This window comes from Phascolarctos cinereus, unplaced genomic scaffold, assembly GCF_003287225.1.
Source record: "Phascolarctos cinereus isolate Bilbo 61053 unplaced genomic scaffold, phaCin_HiC Scaffold_4;HRSCAF=312, whole genome shotgun sequence".
Taxonomy (NCBI): domain Eukaryota; kingdom Metazoa; phylum Chordata; class Mammalia; order Diprotodontia; family Phascolarctidae; genus Phascolarctos; species Phascolarctos cinereus.
The window spans coordinates 391379556-391398986 of record NW_027555847.1 but is presented as its reverse complement, the minus strand read 5'-3'; the positions used below and the strand labels follow the sequence as shown (position 1 = coordinate 391398986).

Here is a 19431-nt window from a genome sequence, read left to right as displayed (position 1 = left end):
GACAGTTTTGTATGGGCTCTAATAAAAGTAAATGGGGACTCTAAGTAGTACCAGTTACAACCAGAGGCCCAGACTGAGCACACAAAGAATCAATGGGGACAGATTTGCTGAAATGTCCCCTTTTGATTTCTGCAGGAGGAGTAAATGAATGATGTAAATATTTGTGGCAAATGGGCCATCTATTAGAATAGTGAATTTGCTTTTTTGAAAAACGGTTTCCTAATGGCTGTTCAGTTAGGGATGGTGATCATACTTTCATATTCTGTTGACATTCCCGCAATTTGTGACTTGTTCTTAGTGGGGAAGTGAGAAGAATGAGGGTAAAGGGGAAAACAGTTGAAAATGGAGACATTAATTCATAAAGGATTGTGAGCCATCCCATTAATATGGCATTAGGTGGTATAAAGTATAGAGCGCTGGTCTTAGAGTTGGGAATACTTGAGTTCAAATTCTGTTATAGGTACTTAGCTGGGTGATCTTGGGCAAGTCATTTAACTGCTGACAGCCTCAGTTTTCCATTTTGTAAAAAGGGGATGATAATAATAATAATTCCAACCTTCCAAGGTTGTTGTGAAGATTAAATGAGATAACACATGTAAAACATTTTGCAAGCCTTAAAGAATTATATAAATGCTAATTATTATTATTATTATTATTATCATTAATAGTAGTAGTAGTGCCTGCTTACCATATAAAGCCAAGTCAGAGAGAAATTCTGACTGAGCCCCAAAGGATATCATAAGTAGTCACCCCAAATTGGATGTATTTCCTGAAAGCACTTGCAGCATAGCCTAGAAAGGAATGGAGGAAAACTTGGCCTCTCTCTGAGGGCTGTCTGTTGAACACCCTGTCCCATATTTTCATATGACAGATCTTTTGCACTGGCATTTCATTGGTAAAGCATTCTCCTTTAGTGGAGGTGGTGCTGGCCAAGACTTGCTTGTCCTGAATTTGAAGTATGTTTCTAGTGGTAGAAGTTAGAGGAGCAGTCATAAGCTTAGGGAGCTAAGGTGACCTATTATAAATCTAACAGAGAGACAGCCAGCCAACTATGTTGTCTTCTCTCGGTCTAGCTTCAGAAATTAACAGCAGTTAAGGTATTTTCTAGATTTCCCATCAAGGGGTCATTTTTGTCTTATCCAGACCTTTTTGATTCATTGCTACTTGATGGTGAATGAGCCCTATTCATCTGGAAAGGTCATGGTATCTTGTGAGCCTCTTTTATGCTTTGTTTTTAGGAATTAGTCATTCCCACCATTGTTGAATCACTTACTCTTAATCAAGATCATAACTATTTAGGAAGTATGTACTGAATGTTCAAGACTCTTTTTTTCTTTTTGTCTCAGGGTTTATACAAAAGATCAGATAGGGGCAGTGGATAGAGCACCGGCCCTGGAGTCAAGAGGAGCTGAGTTCAAATCTGGTCTCAGACACATAACATTTTCTAACTGTGTGACTCTGGGCAAGTCACTTAACCCCAATTGCCTAACCAAAAAAACAAAAACAAAAAAGATCAGATGCATGGTTTCTACCTTCAAGGAGTTTATAATCTAGTAGCAAAGTCAAGTTTTCTATCAGTCCTCCATGCGATATTATAAAACAATTTTAGCCACAAGGGAAAAAAAAATACTTTTGCAGTATTATTCTGAATCACTTGACCCTTTAAATGCGAGAGGAATCATAGATTAGAGAGATTAAGGTGGGGCTATAATTAGGTAAAACTTGTAGGGAGGGGATTTTTGAGCTTAGTTATTGACAGTTTTGGATATGGAGCTTGGATTCGTTTGTGACTTTGATCTCTAATTCTCATTTTTGTTTCTTCATTTGTAAAATGAGGGGATGAAGGTATAGATGGCTTCTGATAGATTGGAAAGAGAAATAGATTTTGAGTTAAGGGGCCTGAGTTAGAGTTCTACTAGCTGTGTGTCTCTGAATAAGTCACCCAGTACCTGGCTCATGGGGAAGCGAGGTGGTGCAGTGGGCAGAGTTCCAGGCCTAGAGTCAGGAAGACTCATTTTTTTGAGTTCCAATCTGGCCGCAGACACTTACTAGCTGTGTGGCCCTGGGCAAGTCATTTAACTCCGGTTTCCTCAACTATAAAATGGGGATATTACTAGAACCTAACTCTCAGGGTTATTGTGAGCATCAAATGAAATAATATTTGTACAGCATTTAGCACAGTGTCTGGCATGTAGTAGGCACTTAATAAATGTTTATTGATTGATTAATTGGTTGAACAATTAAACTGACCAGATGTTGAGCTAGAAAACTAGTAAAGTCAAGCTCCTTTTAACAGCTTCATACCCCAAGGTCAGGACTGGTTCCAGGGAACAGGCCATGGCTAAGCCAATAGATGGGGGCTCAGTTAGTACATGGGGAAGGGTTAGAGGAGGCAGGCAGAAAACTTGAGCACACTACTACACCCACTGGGCTAATTCCTTCCTCTAAGCCTTTGGTTCATGTTATTTCCCAACCCTCCCCACTATCCCTTTCCAAGCTTACCTCCTCTCTTGAGGCATTCCTTGACTACAGCAAGTCTCACCGACCTCTCCCATGTCCACACCGCCATTTACATCCCCCTTCCACCCCTCCTTCTGCTATATCTGACGTGAAGATTCTGGGTTCACTGGTGTCTCCCTGTGCACTGGGGGTTTGGAGCTTGGCCTGTCTGATCACCTCATCTGCTAGGGTCCTCTCCTCTTGACTTCCCAAATGCTGATATTGTTCAGTGGAATGGCATCAGAAGCCACATACATAGAGTCTTGGGGCTCAAAGCTACGGTGGAAGACCTCAGGCTCCACCAGCTACCGCAGCTTCACAAACTGAAATGCAAGCTGCCTTCTCCAGGGCCTTTCAAATTGCCATGTTCCCACTGGCCATTCAGAAGGATCCACAGTCTATTGTTTCTTGATTTCTATTTCATTCATCCACTCAAACTCAAGTATCCAGTCACTCCAGGTCCTACACATGCATCCACTGATTCCTTCTACATTACCTCTCTGTCATCCCTGCTTCTACTGATAACCCTCTGTATTTTGTCACAGAAACACTGGGGAGCAAGATAACACCAAAAAAGATCAAGAACATGTCTTAATGCTTTTGTTGCCTGAGGGTCCAGAGCAGTAATTAGCCAATGAGGACAGCTGAACAAACACAACGTCTTCAATCCACACAGCTGCCTGCCTCCCCCTGGGATTCTCAAATCTAACACGATTGTACATATGGTTAATACCACATAACCTAACACTTAATTATATTCACATCCACATCTGTTATCGCATCCCATTTCAAGCACACATATACTGAACTTGAACATCCTTCATCCTTTACTTGCTATTTACATTTTTATATAGATAGCTAGCTTTCAGTCTTCTATTTGGCTTCTGGTGGTCCCATGAGATCCAGGCTGTTAATTGGGAACTTTATTTGTTGTCTGATATGTTTGTTACATGCTTTGCCTGTTGTCTTTTCACATGATTGCTTGTTATTTAGTTGTTTTTCAGTCATGTCCAATTCTCCGTGATCCCACTAGGGGTTTTCTTGGCAAAGATACTGGAGTGGTTTACCATTTCCTTCTTCAGCTTATTTTGCAGATTAGGAAACTGAGGCAACCGGGGTTAAGTGACTTGCCCAGGGTCACACAGCTAGTAAACGCCTTAGGCCAGGTTTAAATTCAGGAAGAGGCCTCGTCCTGACTTCCAGGCCTGGCACTTTGTGCACTATGGCGCCACCTCGCTGCCCTTTCCCATGAGAGGCTGTCCGTAATCCATTCGCTATTTCTGTCCAACAGATTTCCTTTTTTGTTATTCCTCAGAAAGCTTTTGTACATTAAAATTTTCATTGTACAATGAACTTAACTCTTCCCATTTTATTGAGATTCATCTCTAAACTGTTAAGCTTAAATTTTCTGTAGTTTTAATTGTGTATTTTTTTTTTTTACTGTTCTGCAATTCTGTAGTAGAAGTCTTATCTTCCCTGTTAGGTTCTAAGACCTTAGAAGGCAGGGATCATGTTTGTCTTATACTTCTCTTGTGTGCCTGATAGTACTTAGCATAGTAATTGGGAGTAAAAACTTATGTTGATTAAACACTGTGCACATGAAGGAAGGAATCATCAAAACAGAGACAGAAAATGATGGTCTAATGAAAATAATGGGTGAATTGAGAAGAGGTGCTGATTTGAGAAAAAAATAAAAATTTCTGATTTTTATTTAATTATTTGGAAATGGGATGTGTGTGTGTGTGTGTGTGTGTGTGTGTGTGAGAGAGAGAGAGAGAGAGAGAGAGAGAGAGAGAGAGAGAGAGACAGAGAGAGAGAGAGACAGAGGACAGATTTAAAGATGCATATCTGGTAGTTATTAATGTAACTGGTAGTTGGTAGATGGTAGTCAAAAGCTTGAGATCAGAGTATCCACTGAATAACGTTGTACCTCTTTATCCCATTCCCAATTATGAAACTCCCTTTATTCAATCTGAATTTCTATATATTGTTAGAAGGCTAAAAAATATGTCCTTTCTCAGTTCTAATTACTTTTTCACTAGAAATTCTCATGATGAACCCCAATCATCAGTGTGCCTTAATCATCCATTTGGGCAGTGAAATTGATGTTATTTGTTATTTTATTTAATTTCAGAAAAACTGTACAACTCCAGTGGACGAGAGTTAAGACGGGCTCTTTTTTCCTTGAAGCAGATATTTCAGGTAAAAAAGATTTGACTTAATTAATTTTCTATTGAGGAATGCTAAATTGTATTAGCTGTATTGCCTGAAGAACTTAATGCAGATAAATTTGTACTTCATTCTAGGGAAAATTAGGAAAAGTTGTCTGTAATTTACCAAAGAAATGCCTATGCAAGACTCAGAATGTCAGTGTTGACTTTTGTCCTCTATTGTTATGGAGGCAAAGTTTACCTTCTCTATTCTCCTGTGTTTAGAACAAATAATTATGGCAAAAGGTCAGGTTCACCTAAAAAGACCCAATCTCATACCAGTATATGTGCTCACCCTTTATTTGGGGATCTAGTTTTTTTCTAAGGATACCCAATAGATGATTTGGAAAGGCATGAAAAATTCTGGTAGGATGATGTACCATTCCACTATTTAATCAGGTCCATTTACTGTTGACAACCATATTTTACTGCTCCAAAACTTTCAGTGGCTCTGTGTTGCCTAAAAAGTCCAAATTCCTTAATTTGTCATTCAGGTCCATCTATAGTGTTGGTACCAACACACATTTTCAGCTTTATTTCATATTACCTTTCTATATATGTGCTCTATTCTTCAGCCAAAAACTTCCTTGTAAAAATCCTCTCTGTTCTTCAAGGCCCAACACAAATGCCATGTCCTTCAGATATCCTTTCCACCACACTACCAATTGGATATATTTCTTCTTTTGAACTCCCATAGACTTTTATTACTTTGGTATTAGAGCAAAACTCCTTGAGAAGAAGGACTATCTTACATTTCTGTTTGTATCCTTAATGCTTAATAGAGTGCTTTGCACATAATAAGCATTCAATAAATGCTCTTCTCCCCATTCATTTATTCATTCATTCATTCATCCATTCAATTATATTTATGGATCTTCTCTTGTTTTGTTTTGTGCTGTATTTTTTCTTTAGTAATTATCTTATCCCCCATAGCTATTTTAATAAATTAATTATGGGCAGGGACCCTGTCTCACTTATATTTTATCCCAGCAGTGCTCACCAGCACAGTGCCCTTCTCGTAACATTAATGAACCTGTGATCTCAGCAATTTGGGTACTTCCTTTGATAGTGCAGATTGCTGCCTATTCACACTTTTTCAACCCATGTGACTTTTGCTCAGTTTGCTCTTATATATTCCTCATTCTGGAGGCCTCCTCTAAACCATGATGTCATGTGGATAACAATGGAGCATTGGGATTATTTATCAGTAGTTATCTTTTACCTTTGCTACCTGACCACACTACTTCCTTTTCAAGTCTGCTATGTCTTTGATAATATCTCTCATAGTCCTTCTCCTGCTCAAGTTTTCATTATTCATAGTTGCAGCACATTCATGCTGATCATTGATCTCCTCATCGTCCTTCAGATGATCTGTAATTTTAATTCTTTGGAGTTGAACTATTCTACAGTTCAAAGCTGTATGAGATGAGTGGAAGAATTTGATGTTCAACATGGGCCTTTGTTTCAGGAAGTCTGATGTCAGTAAAAATCACTATAGTTTCTTCAAAGAAATTCAACCTGTTCTCTTCCTCCTAGTTAATTCTAGGCCCAGTTCATTGTGCAGACATAGCGCCTGTACAAGTGTTTCTGCTGGACTAGTTTTTAATGAACCTATTCAGTTGTTACTTTTGTCTGGATAATAGACCTTCTTCATCCAGTTGATATTTTCTGCATGGACAGTTAGACTAAACTCTTGAATGATTGTGAAGCTCCTTGGGAATTCTCTGCAATGATCTGGGGCTGAATGCCCTACACATTTTTTCATGTTATCTGTAATTTCATTGGTGTAGGGAATTCTGGATGAGGAAACTCCCTTCACCAATGCAGATTTATAACTGCTTTGCAACTTACAATCTTAGAAAGCTTACTGGGGCACTAAGAGGTTAGATGCCTTACCAGAGTTTTAGAGAATTTAGAGACAGAGTTTTGGAGATTTGAACTCAGGTCTTCCTAAGTCTGAGGTCAGCTTTCTATCCAATATGCCATGTTATTTCTATAATTATTAATTTGGTTTAAATATTTTATATTTCATTGAAATCTTAAACAACTTTCATAACATTATTTTGTCCTTCCAATATCCTTGAAAAATTCCTCATGGGCAAATAGTGTCATCCCTACAGAAAAGTCAGGTTAACAACTGATATTCATTGAGTAAAAGACAGACCTCCTGAAGTCAAGATTTCTAATTTCTAAGCCAGGACCACCACAGATTCTAACCAAAATCACTTACTGACAGTGAGGCACTATAAAATGCAAATTTGCCAATGTAGTATAGATTTGCTTTTTGTATTCACAGATACTCCTCTGCCAGTTGGTAAAAATTGTGTACAGTATTAATCTTGATGATTAGCTGGAGATATTACATGAGAGTACTAGTCATTACTTTTGCACAATGAAGCCATGTGTGATTTGACATTTTAGTTAAGGCAATAAACATTTGTTATATGCTTGGAAAAACTTTCTGACTAGACATGAGCTCATCTAAATGTTCATTTTTAACATATGGTGGTGGAAAGGGATATGGATAGAGAGAAAATTATTTTTTATTTCCTTTTTACTTAGGGGTGTAAAGTAATTTTCCAAAAATTCATGATATCTTCCCATTTTCTCTTTCTCCCAAAGCCATGATTATCTCAAATGACTGAATTAAGCACAGATGTCTTTCATTACTTTTAGGGCATTGCACATAACATTTTTTTCCCCACCTGAATAACATATTAGAGCTTTCCCTATGGTTTCTTGGTTCAAGAGGTGACGTCGTTAGTGCCTACCCAAATTTAGCCCTAGACCTTCATCCATGTAATTTCAAAAATATCATAGACTTCAAATAAAGGCTTGGTTCCATGTAGGGCCAGGAGAATTAGGGCAGTTATTTAAAATTATTTTTCCCTTTTGGAGATAAACCATAGTTACTGACTATTCCTTTAACATCAACCTTCCATTATCCCATTAGGAGTTCTAGTCTTTACATCACTGAGGTTTTTATGTTTGCTTTGTTCTTATAATTTTGGCCAAATGCCTCAACTTTATCCTGTACATATTTAAATCTAAGACGTGACCTTATGCAGGAAATATACAGAAACATAAAGGGAGAATCCTAGACTGTAAATTTACAGTGGTAGGGAACTTTGAAATTATCTAGTCCAACTTCTTAATTTTATTTATTATTAATATCATAATCATAATCATTAAAATAGTGGTTCTCCATCTTGCCCAGGCTAGAAGTTCAAGGCTACTCACAGACCTGATCCTTCTTCTGATAGATAAGGGAGCTTTAACCTACTTAATTTGCAACTTGGGCTGTTTCACCACTTCTGAGGCAATTTGGAGGGGAAGCCCACTATATTGATGGTAGACAGTGTAGCCCCCTTTCTGCAAAGCCTATTGCAGCTCAGAATTCGCATGTGGTGGAGTCTGAATGCAGATGGAAACATGTTATTTGCCCTCCTTTTCTTTTGTTTTATTTCTTCTTTCTTGGGGTTCCTCTCATTAATTTTAATTCTTCTATACATCATGACTAATGTGAAAATATGCTTAATATGAATGTATAATTAGAGCCTATATCAGATTATATGCTGTCTTGGGGAGGGGGAGGAGAAAGAGGGGAAGAAAATTTGAAACTCAAAATCTTATGGAAGTGAATATTGAAAACTGAAAATAAATAAATTATTTAAAATTTAGGGGAAAAAATTCCCATATGGAAGAGACTCTTCCAGCCTCAGTCTCCCTGGTAGTTGAGATTACAGGAGTGTACCACCTGTAATCCAGCTCTCCTGGAAAAGACAAAACAAAACTGAGACCTCCCCCTTGCCCCGGTGGTGTCATTTCCAAGGGGCCACAGATGGTAAGTGCAAAGCACATATTTGAAACTAGGCCCTTTGCTGCAAATGTATAACTTTTATCAAATTGCTTGCCATCTCAATGAGGGTGGATGGGAAGGGAGGAAGGGAGAGAATTTGGAACCCAAAGCTTTAAAAACAAATGTTAAAATTTGTTTTTACATGCAACTGGAAAATAAGATATACAGGCAATGGGGTATAGAAATCTATCCTGCCCTACAGGAAAATAGAAGGGGAAGGGGATAAAAGAAGGGGGGTGATAGAAGGGAGGGCTGATTAGGGGAAAGGGTATACAGAATGCATACCATCTTGGGATGGGGAAGGGGCAAGATGGGGAGAAAATATGGAACTCAAAATCTTGTAGAAACGAATATTGAAAACCAAAATAAATAAATAATAAAGGGAAAGAAGATTAGGATAAGATAGAAAAAAAAAAGAATCCCCTCTCTAGTACCTCTTAGAAGTGATTACTCAGCTTCTGCTGGAAAACTACTGGTGGTAGTGAATTCATGACCTCACAAGGCAGTCCATTCTCTTGGTAGGGAGCTTGAATCCTCAAGCATTTTTTCCTTCTATAAAAGCAAAATCTGCCTCCCTGTAACAGCCGTCAATTGCTGGAGCTCTCCTTTAGAATCACTCGGGGGCAGCTAGGTGGTACAGTGGCTAGAGCACCGGCCCTAGATTCAGGAGAACCTGAGTTCAAATCTGGCCTCAGATGCATAACACTTACTAGCTGTGTGACCCTAGGCAAGTCACTTAACCCATTGCCTAGCCAAAAAAAATGTCACACAGAATAAATCTGTTCCTCTTTTCACATGATAGCCATTCACATATTTAAAGACAGTTATGTAGTACCCAGCACATAGTAGCTGCTACATCCTCAGTTCTTTTAACCATTCTTTATAACCATAGAAACCATGGTTTCTAGTTTCCTTGCTATTCTAGTTGCCTTCCTCTGTATATGCTTAAATGGGTTAATCAGTGTACCTCTTAAAATGTAATACCCAAACAGGTCTTTTTTCCTTTTTTGTATGTCTTTGGAATATAGGCCTAGCAGTGGTATTGCTGGATCAAAGGGTATACGTAGTTTCATAGCCCTTTGGGCATAGTTCCAAATCGCTCTCCAGAATGGTTGGATCAGTTCACAACTGTACCAACAGTGCATTAGTGTCCCCATTTTCCCATATCCCCTCCAACATCCAACATTTTCCTTTTTGTCAAATTAGTAGCAGCTTTTTTGTGGTGGCTAAGAATTGGAAATCAAAGGGAGGCCCATCAATTGAGGAATGGCTAACCAAGCTGCGGTATGTGACTGTAATGGAATATTATTGTTCTCTAAGAAATGACAAGCAGGATGATTTCAGAAAAACCAAGAAAGACTTACATGTGCTAATGCATAGTGAAGTGAATAGAGCCAGGAGACCACAGTAACAGCAATATTGTTCAATGAAGAATTGTGAATGACTTGGCTTTTCTCAGCAATATAATGCAATACAATCCCAAAGGATTAATGATGAAGCATACTATTTACCTCCAGAGGAGAACTTATATTGATTGGATACAGACTGAAGCATGCTATTTTTCACTTTCTTTCATTTTTTAATTTTATTTGAGTCCTCTTGTACAAAATGACTAATATGGAAATGTTTTACATAATTGCACATGTATAACCTATATCTGATTGCTTACCATCTCAGAAAAAGGTGAGGCGAGAAAGAGAAGAATAGAATTTAGAATTCAAAACTTTAAATAAAAATGTTTTTTAAAATGTGGTCCTAAGAATTGATAATGACACTTCATATATAGTCAAACTAGGCAGCAGAATATGGTGCCTGTTCTTGTTTCTGACAGTATTCTCTCCCTTTCCCTTCCTCCCTCCCTCCTCTTCCCCTCCCTCTCTCTTCCCCTTCCCCCTTTCCATCACCCCTTCTCATATATACATGTTGAAGTTACAGACAATATTGTGAAAATTAGAACAAAATTTTCCTGATTTTACTTTTCCAGAAAATATTTTCCACAATTCCACAGTTCATCTGTATCATCTCATAAGTTCTTCCTCTAGCTCGGTATAACATTTATCTGGGCCAGCATATGACCTCATTCAGAGCTACTAGATGATCTTTTATTATCTCTTCACCTATTTGGGTCTCCAGCACCCTCTTAGTTATGTATGAACTACTCATCATAGGCTGAAGATAATTTCATTTGATAGAGACTATGGAAGCAAAATTAGAATTACCTTGTATTTCCTCCTCTCTGTTGTCTGTTAAGAATATCAAATCCACCCTAAATGTCAGGTAAGGTCCAACCCTTGTTGTTTTCCTTGCTCCTCCCTTACCTTCCAAAGCTCATTTTGTTGTCCTTATATCATTATTTAGAAGCTTAAGATAATTTTTGCTTTTAGCTTTCCTGCTAATATTCTTAGAGCTTTATGCTACCCTTTAAAAAAAATAGACCTTAGTTATGTGTCCCTCCATCCAACTTCTGTATTTGACCTTTGATAATCTGAGCACATCAAGGAACTCATTTCACAACCACATTGTTCTTGACAAATGCTTTTCTTTTTTCTTCTTCTTTGGGATTATTAACTTAGGATTCCATTGTCAGAACTTTAAATTTTTCAAAAACTCATTCCTATTGAGATGTCTTCTGTATTCATCATAGGGCGATCATATCACAGAATCTCAGGCTTGGAACAAATCTGCAATATAATATCCTTCAACCTCATACCCAACGCATGAATGCATGAATGCACTCTAAAGTGTCTCCAATAAATTTATCTCTTGTTCAAATGGAATGGAGGCAGTCAGTATACATGACTAAATAGCAGAATTATTGGTCTGGATAACATAAAAGAGAATAAATATCTGAGTCTGCAAAGTGGAACAAAATTCTGGCTTTGCTCTCTCCTTGTTTCTATTCTTCAACTTTTAAAGTGACCAAGCTTATCATTTCTCTACATTTTTGTTGGTAAATACTGAAATGGATTGTGGAAAGAGACCTCCTTTGGAGAGCTATAAAAATGGAATAAATGATCAATGATTGCTATGATTTGTTCCCTGTCCATAGTTCCTGCTTAGACACACTCACACACACATACACACACACACACACACACACACACACACACACACGCGCGCGCGCGTGCGCGTGCGCACAACTATGCAAGATGTAAAGTATTTCCATACACACCTTCAATTTCCCAACCTGGGACTATTCCCACAAAGCACTCCCCATGGAGGCAACTGTCTGTAGCAGGTGAAGAATGAAGCAGAAGGGAAGAGAATCTTTGGGTTAAGAAGAGTAGATCAACATAGCAGATGGAGGTTGCTCACCTGGTTTAGGAGAAGAGTAAACAAAAGGTGAGGCAACTGTTCGATGGGCTGGTTGTTCATTCCTTGTTCTTGAAGAGGACCAATGACACTACAAGTTTGAAGGTGACACAGTGAATAGGGTGCTAGGCCTGGAATCTGGGGAACCTAAGTTCAATTCTGGTTTCAGACACTTACTAGCTATGTGACCCTGGGCAAGTCACTTAACCCGATTTGCCTCAGTTTCCTCATCTATAAAATAAGCAGGAAAAAGAAATGGCCAACCACTCCAGCACCTTTACCAAGAAAACCAAATGAGGTCACAAAGAATAAGGCACAACTGAAACAGCTAAACAACAAAGATGAGGTGAAGGGCTGAGTTGAAAGGCTGATGCTTGAGACTATAGAAGTTAACTCACCTCCCTACCTGTGAACTCCCATAGACTTCATTGTCTGTTTTATTCATTGAGCAATTAATCAGGGAGTCCTCTGTGACATCAGTTTTGTTGAAAATTTGAAATGTTATTAGATGTATATTGTTGTCTTACTTTTTACTCTTTCATGTTTGTCCCCCCCCCCAAATGGTAAACTACTTAAATGCCAGGATTATGTATTATTTTTCTTCAAATATGCCCTGGCACCTGGCATAGGAAGTCAGGGATCAATAAATACTTACAGATAATACAAATTGATAGACGTAAATTCAGAAAACAGTATTTCTAGGTAGTTCTCATTCCACCAAGGAGATTCCTACTGAAAGAATGGATTTATTATAAAGTTAATACCTGTATGTTCAGATCAGACTGGCTTGAACAATAAAAATAACAAAGGTACAGCCATATAAGTTATCAATGGATTAGTTATACAGCTGACACCAATTTTAATTAACATCATGGGACTTCTAAATTAAATTTTATTTTGAAACAATTCATTATAATGAATACATTGCTAGCTGTCTCGTGACCACTAAAATGTGTAGTGTGCAGACTCTGCAGAGGAGGCAGAGCTTATAGTAGGCTTTCTGTAGTGAATTAGCAAATTGGAGGAAGATACTTTAAAGTATTTGAAGCCAGTAGAAAAAGGAAGTGTTCTACCTTTCCTTCAGCAAGCTCTTGGATCTTTTTTTTTGCAGTGGTAGTGGTAGCGTGTGTGTGTGTGTGTGTGTGTGTGTGTGTGTGTGTGTGTGTTTTATGGGTCACTGGGGACTTTAGACAGTTTTTGATTTGGGGCTTGGTTGATTTATTTATTTGTAGAGTGAAATGACAATGAAGAGGACTTAGAATGATAGGATATTGGAGCTGGAAGGTTTAGAGATCACCTACCTGAGTGAGGCACAAATCATCTCTACATCTCTTAACAAACATTATTTAACAATCTAGAATTTTTAGAAGGAAAGGGGATCTTGGGTGTCATTTAGTCTGATCCACTAATTTTACAGATGAAAGAGCTTGAGGTCTAGAGAAGTTGATCATTGCCAACATCACCCACCTAATTAGTCTCAGTTGACTAGAATCCACATCTCTTGGGATACTGGCAGTGAGGAGAGTTGAACTGCAATTGCTACTGAAAGGAAAAACTAATAGAAAATACAACGCTGTCTTTCTCTCTTCAATTCTCCCTCTTTCCCCTCTCTCCCCACTCAGTTCCCACCATTTGCACTGCACGCAGAAAAATATCAAGTACTTTTGGTCTGCAGAATACTTGCTTATTTCTGGGACAGTGGAAAGAATTTTGAATTGAGGACCTGAATTTAAATCTTAGTTCTGCTGCTTATTACTTCTGTGACCTTGGGCAAGTTACTTTAACTCTCTCAGGCTCAGTTTTCTCATCTTTAAAATGAGGGGGCTGGACTCAATGACCCATTAAGGTTTTTTCCATCTCTAAAGAAGACTATGACAGACTAGGAAAAACATATGTTATAGTCTTTATTGTAAAAAAAAAGTGTCATAACCAAGTCAAATCAGTGGATGTGGCCTATCTCTTTGGACAGCTGGAGTGCTGAGCCCTTCATTGTGATCATATGCATTTAAGTGAGATGGATTTCTCCCCCCACAGTCTGGGATTTCACTGATGAAGGAGACTCTGGTGTTGAGATTAATTTCAGTCATGCAGATTAGCGAGTCATCTATAACTTATAGTCTTAGAGAGCTGCCTGGTATAATGAAGGGTGAAATAATTGGCTCCGTGTTATGTGCCCAGTATGTGTCAAAGGCAGGGCTTGAACCCAAGGCTTTCTGATTTTAAGGCTGGCCGTCTATCAACTACTCCATGATTCCTCTCAATGGGATCTTACCTATAGGAATAATTTTAAAAAAAGACTCTAGATCTTCTGCTTCTGGGAGCCAAGATGGCAGAGTGAAAAGGTAGTTGCTCTCACTCTCCCCTATCAACCTCTGAAAACCCAGAAAATATCACCCCAGAAAAAAAACCCTGGAACACCTGACCTAGAAGAAAGACAGGAGCAGCAGTGCAGCAGCCCAGCAAATGGGTCTCCCAGTGCCTCAGCAAAAATAAGGGAGGCAGAACTACAAGGGGCCCCAGGCAGACAAGTACCCTGGCATTCATCTGAAAGGAGGTGAAGAAAACAACCTAAAGGCTTCCTAAAGCCCGGCCTTGCTGATTCCAACCCAACACCAGGTGAGCTGTAGGAGCCTTGAAGCCTCCAATTGTGAAGAAATCCTGAAGCCCAGGTAGTAGAGCAGGCAAACACCAACACCTGTACCTCCAAGTGCCTCAGTGAGGGCGGGGGAACCGTGGAAACCAGCTCAGAAAACCACCAGGAGCTCGGCACTCCACTGCAAAGGAATCTCCCGTGCATTAGCAGAAACGAGGGAGACAACACTGCAGGGGGCCCCAGGCAGATAAACATCCTGCAGCACCCATCTAAAAGGAGCTGAAGAAAGCTAAAGGAAAGGAAAAGCAGGCAACCTAGAATTGCCTGAAAGTTCCAGCCTTCCTGATTCCAGCCCAACAGGCCTTAAGCTGCCAGAAACCTACAGCCTCCAATTCCCAGCATAAGAGGCCCCAGAAGCCAGTGACCAAGACCTAGGCTCCCAACACAAGAAGCTTGGGTCAGTACCCTCTGTTCCCCAGCAGGAGAGCTCAATCTCTTTAAAGGCCAGGGAATAAAGAAACACCATGAGTAAAAAGAAACGTACCATAGATTCATATTATGAGAAGAGTGAAGATCAAGACAGAAATTCTGAAGAGGACAACATTGTCAACAAACCCACATCTGCAACAACAAAAGGGAATATGAACTGGTCTGAAGCCCAAAAAGCCTTCTTAGAAGAGCTCAAGAAGGATTTTAATAGTCAAATGAGAGAGGTAAAAGAGTCCTTCAAAAATACAATTGGCCAGTTGGAAAAAAAATACACTGAAGAAAACAAGTCCCTAAAAAACACAATTGGCCAATTGAAGAAGGAAGGACAAAAACTAACAGAAGAGTACACTGAAGAAAACAAGTCCCTAAAAAACACAATTGGCCAGTTGAAGAAGGAAGTACAAAATCTAACAGAAGAGTATGCTGAAGGAAACAAGTCCCTAAAAAACACAATTGGCCAGTTGAAGAAGGAAGTACAAAAACTAACAGAAGAAAACAATCTGTTAAAAACTAGAATTGGACAAATGGAAACTAATGTCTCTATGAGAGAGCAAGAATCAGTCAAACAGAAACAAAAAAATGAAAAAATAGATGAAAATGTAAAATACCTCATCAGTAAAACAACCGACCTGGAAAATCGACTCAGGAGAGACAATTTAAAAATTATTGGACTACCTGAAAATCATGATGAAAAAAAGAGCCTGGACAGTATCTTTCAGGAAATCATAAAGGAAAACTGCCCAGAAGTCCTAGAACCAGAAGGGAAAATAACCATAGAAAGAATCCACCATCACCACCTGAAAGAGATCCCAAATTGACAACACCAAGAAATATAATAGCAAAATTCCAAAATTACCAGATGAAAGAGAAGGTGCTGCAAGCAGCCAGAAAGAAAGAATTTAAATATCATGGAACCACAGTCAGGATTACACAGGACCTTGCAGCTTCTACATTAAAAGACCAGGGCATGGAACATGATATTCCGTAAGGCAAAGGAGCTTGGAATGCAGCCATTACCCAGCAAAAATGAGCATCATTTTTCAAGGGAGGAGGTGGATATTCAACAAATAGGAGACTTCCAAACTTTCCTGATAAAAAGACCAGAGCTCAACAAAAAATTTGATCTTCAAGTACAGGACTCAAGAAGGACTTAAAAAGGTAAATGGGACAGAAGGATACAATATGTTGTTAATAAGGGGGGGTGTTTAAACCCCTACAAGGGAATATGAGACTTGCAACCCTTGAGAACTGTATTGTTATTACACCTTGTTAAAGGAGTATACATAAAGAGGGTGGATATTAGTTGACTTTGATGTAATGATAAAAAAAAATCTAATCAAGTGGGTTAAATGGATCCAAATAAGTGGATCAATCTATCTTAGAAAAGTACTGAGAAAGGAGGAGGCAGACAAGGGTAAATTACATTATAAGAAAAGACACAAAATCCTATTACAGCAGAGGGAAAGAAGGGGGGGAGCATTGTTTGAACCTTACTCTCATCAGATTAGGCTCAAGAAGGGCATAATATAATCAGTTAGGTATAGAAATCTAACTTGCCCTATAGGCAGTAGGAGGGAAAAGGGGAAAGAAAAGGGAGGGGAAAGAAGGGAGGGAAGCAGCAGTAAGACTAAAGGGGAAGAAAAGGGAAAGGGATAATAAAAGGGGGAAGGGACTGAAGGAGGCGGTGGTCAAAAGCAAAACACTAGTGAAGGGGAGAAAGGAAAAAGGAGAAAGAAAAGCATAAATAGGGGGAAAAGGATGGAGAAAAAGACACAGATAGTAATCATAAAAACTGTGAATGTGAATGGGATGAACTCTCCCATAAAACGGAAATGGATTGCAGAATGGATTAAAAACCATAATCCTACAATATGTTGTTTACAGGAAACACATTTGAAAAAGAGTGACACATACAGGGTAAAGGTAAAAAGCTGGAGCAGAATATATTATGCATCAGCTGAAGTAAAAAAGCAGGGGTAGCAATCCTGATCTCAGACAAAGCAAAAGCAAAAATAGATCTAATCAAAAGAGATAAGGAAGGAAACTACATCCTGCTAAAAGGCACCATAGACAATGAAGTAATATCATTACTAAACATATATGCACCAAATGGTATAGCATCCAAATTCTTACAGGAGAAAGTTACAGGAAGAAATAGACAGCAAAACTATACTAGTGGGGGACCTGAACCTCCCCCTCGCACTAGATAAGTCTAACCACAAAATAAACAAGAAAGAAGTTAAGGAGGTGAATAGAACATTAGAAAAGTTAGGTATGATAGACCTCTGGAGAAAACTGAATGGGGATAGAAAGGAATATACTTTTTTCTCGCAGTACATGGCACATACACAAAAATTGACCATGTACTAGGGCATAAAAACCTCACAATCCAATGCAGAAAGGCAGAAATATTAAATGCATCCTTTTCAGATCATGATGCAATAAAAATTATATGTAATAAAGGGCCATGGAAAGATAGACTAAAAAATAATTGGAAACTAAATAATCTAATCCTAAAAAATGATTGGGTCAAACAACAAATCATAGAAACAATCAATAATTTCATTCAAGAGAATGACAATAATGAGACAACATACCAAAACCTATGGGATGCAGCAAAGCAGTTCTTAGGGGAAGTTTTATATCTCTAAATGCTTACATAAATAAAATAGAAAAAGAGGAGATTAATGAATTGGGCATACAACTAAAAAAACTAGAAAAAGAACAAATTAAAAATCCTCAACTAAACACCAAATTAGAAATATTGAAAACCAAAGGAAAAATTAATAAAATTGAAATTAAGAAAACTATTGAACTAATAAATAAAACTAAGAGCTGGTTTTATGAAAAAAACAATAAAATAGATAAGCCTTTGGTTAATTTAATTAAAAAAAAGAAAGAAGAAAACCAAATTACTAGTATCAAGAATGAAAAGGGCGAAGCTACCACCAAGGAAGAGGAAATTAAAACAATAATTAGGAATTATTTTGCCCAACTATATGCCAACAAATTTGACAATCTTAGTGAAATGGATACATATTTACAAAAATATAAATTGCCCAGATTAACCGAAGAGGAAGTAAAATACTTAAATAACCCCATCTCAGAAAAAGAAATTGAACAAGCCATTGATGAACTCCCTAGGAAAAAATCTCCAGGGCCAGATGGATTTACATGCGAATTCTATCAAACATTTAAAGAACAATTAATTCCAATACTATATAGACTATTTGGGAAAATAGGTGAAGAAGGAGTCTTACCAAATTCTTTTTATGATACAAATATGGTGTTGATACCTAAACCAGGAAGAGTCAAAATAGAGAAAGAAAATTATAGACCAATTTCTCTAATGAATATAGATGCAAAAATTTTAAACAAAATATAGCAAGTAGATTAGCAACTTATCACAAGAATAATACACTATGACCAGGTAGGATTTATACCAGGAATGCAGGGTTGGTTCAATATTAGGAAAACTATCAGCATCATTGAGCATATCAACAAAAAACCAACAGAAACCACATGATCATCTCAATAGATGCAGAAAAAGCTTTTGATAAAATACAACACCCATTCCTATTAAAAACACTAGAAAGCATAGGTATAAATGGAGTCTTCCTTAAAATAATAAATAGCATATATCTAAAACCTTCAGCAAGCATTATATGTAATGGGGACAGGCTAGAAGCATTTCCAATAAGATCGGGGTGAAACAAGGATGTCCATTATCACCACTGTTATTCAATATTGTACTGGAAACCTTAGCTTTAGCAATAAGAGAAGAAAAAGAAATTGAAGGCATTAGAATAGGCAAAGAAGAAACAAAGCTATCACTCTTTGCAGATGACATGATGATATACTTAGAGAATCCTAGAGAATCAAGTAAAAAACTACTTGAAATAATAAACAACTTTAGCAAAGTTGCAGGCTATAAAATAAACCCACATAAATCATCAGCATTTCTATATATTACCAACAAAGCCCAACAGCAAGAGATAGAAAGAGAAATCCCATTTAAACTTACTGTAGACATTATAAAATATTTAGGAGTCTACCTCCCGAAACAAACCCAGGAACTCTATGAACACAATTACAAAACACTTTTCACACAAATAAAATCAGATCTAAATAATTGGAAAAACATCAGTTGCTCATGGGTAGGCCGAGCTAATATAATAAAAATGACAATCCTACCTAAGCTAATTTACTTATTCAGTGCCATACCAATCAAACTACCAAAAATTATTTTATAGAGTTAGAAAAAATAATAACAAGATTCATTTGGAAAAACAAAAGGTCCAGAATATCAAAGGAACTAATGAAAAGAAATGCAGGGGAAGGTGGCCTAGCAATTCCAGATCTTAAATTGTATTATAAAGCAGCAATCATCAAAACTGCTTGGTACTGGCTAAGAAATAGGGAGGTGGATCAGTGGAATAGGTTAAATATGCAAGACACAGTAGTCAATG

At 37.9% G+C, this 19431-nt stretch overlaps 1 protein-coding gene across 7 annotated transcripts in view; it reads left to right on the top strand.

Annotated features, from left to right (window-relative positions):
- The window catches only part of FHOD3 (formin homology 2 domain containing 3), a 717939-nt gene that overhangs the window by 347588 nt on the left and 350920 nt on the right, over window positions 1-19431 (top strand). For all 7 annotated transcript variants that reach the window (XM_020985701.2, XM_020985700.2, XM_020985699.2 and 4 more), the window contains exon 4: window positions 4634-4701. In XM_020985701.2, the coding sequence (XP_020841360.1) occupies window positions 4634-4701 (68 nt within the window). The remainder of the gene's footprint in view (window positions 1-4633; window positions 4702-19431) is intronic.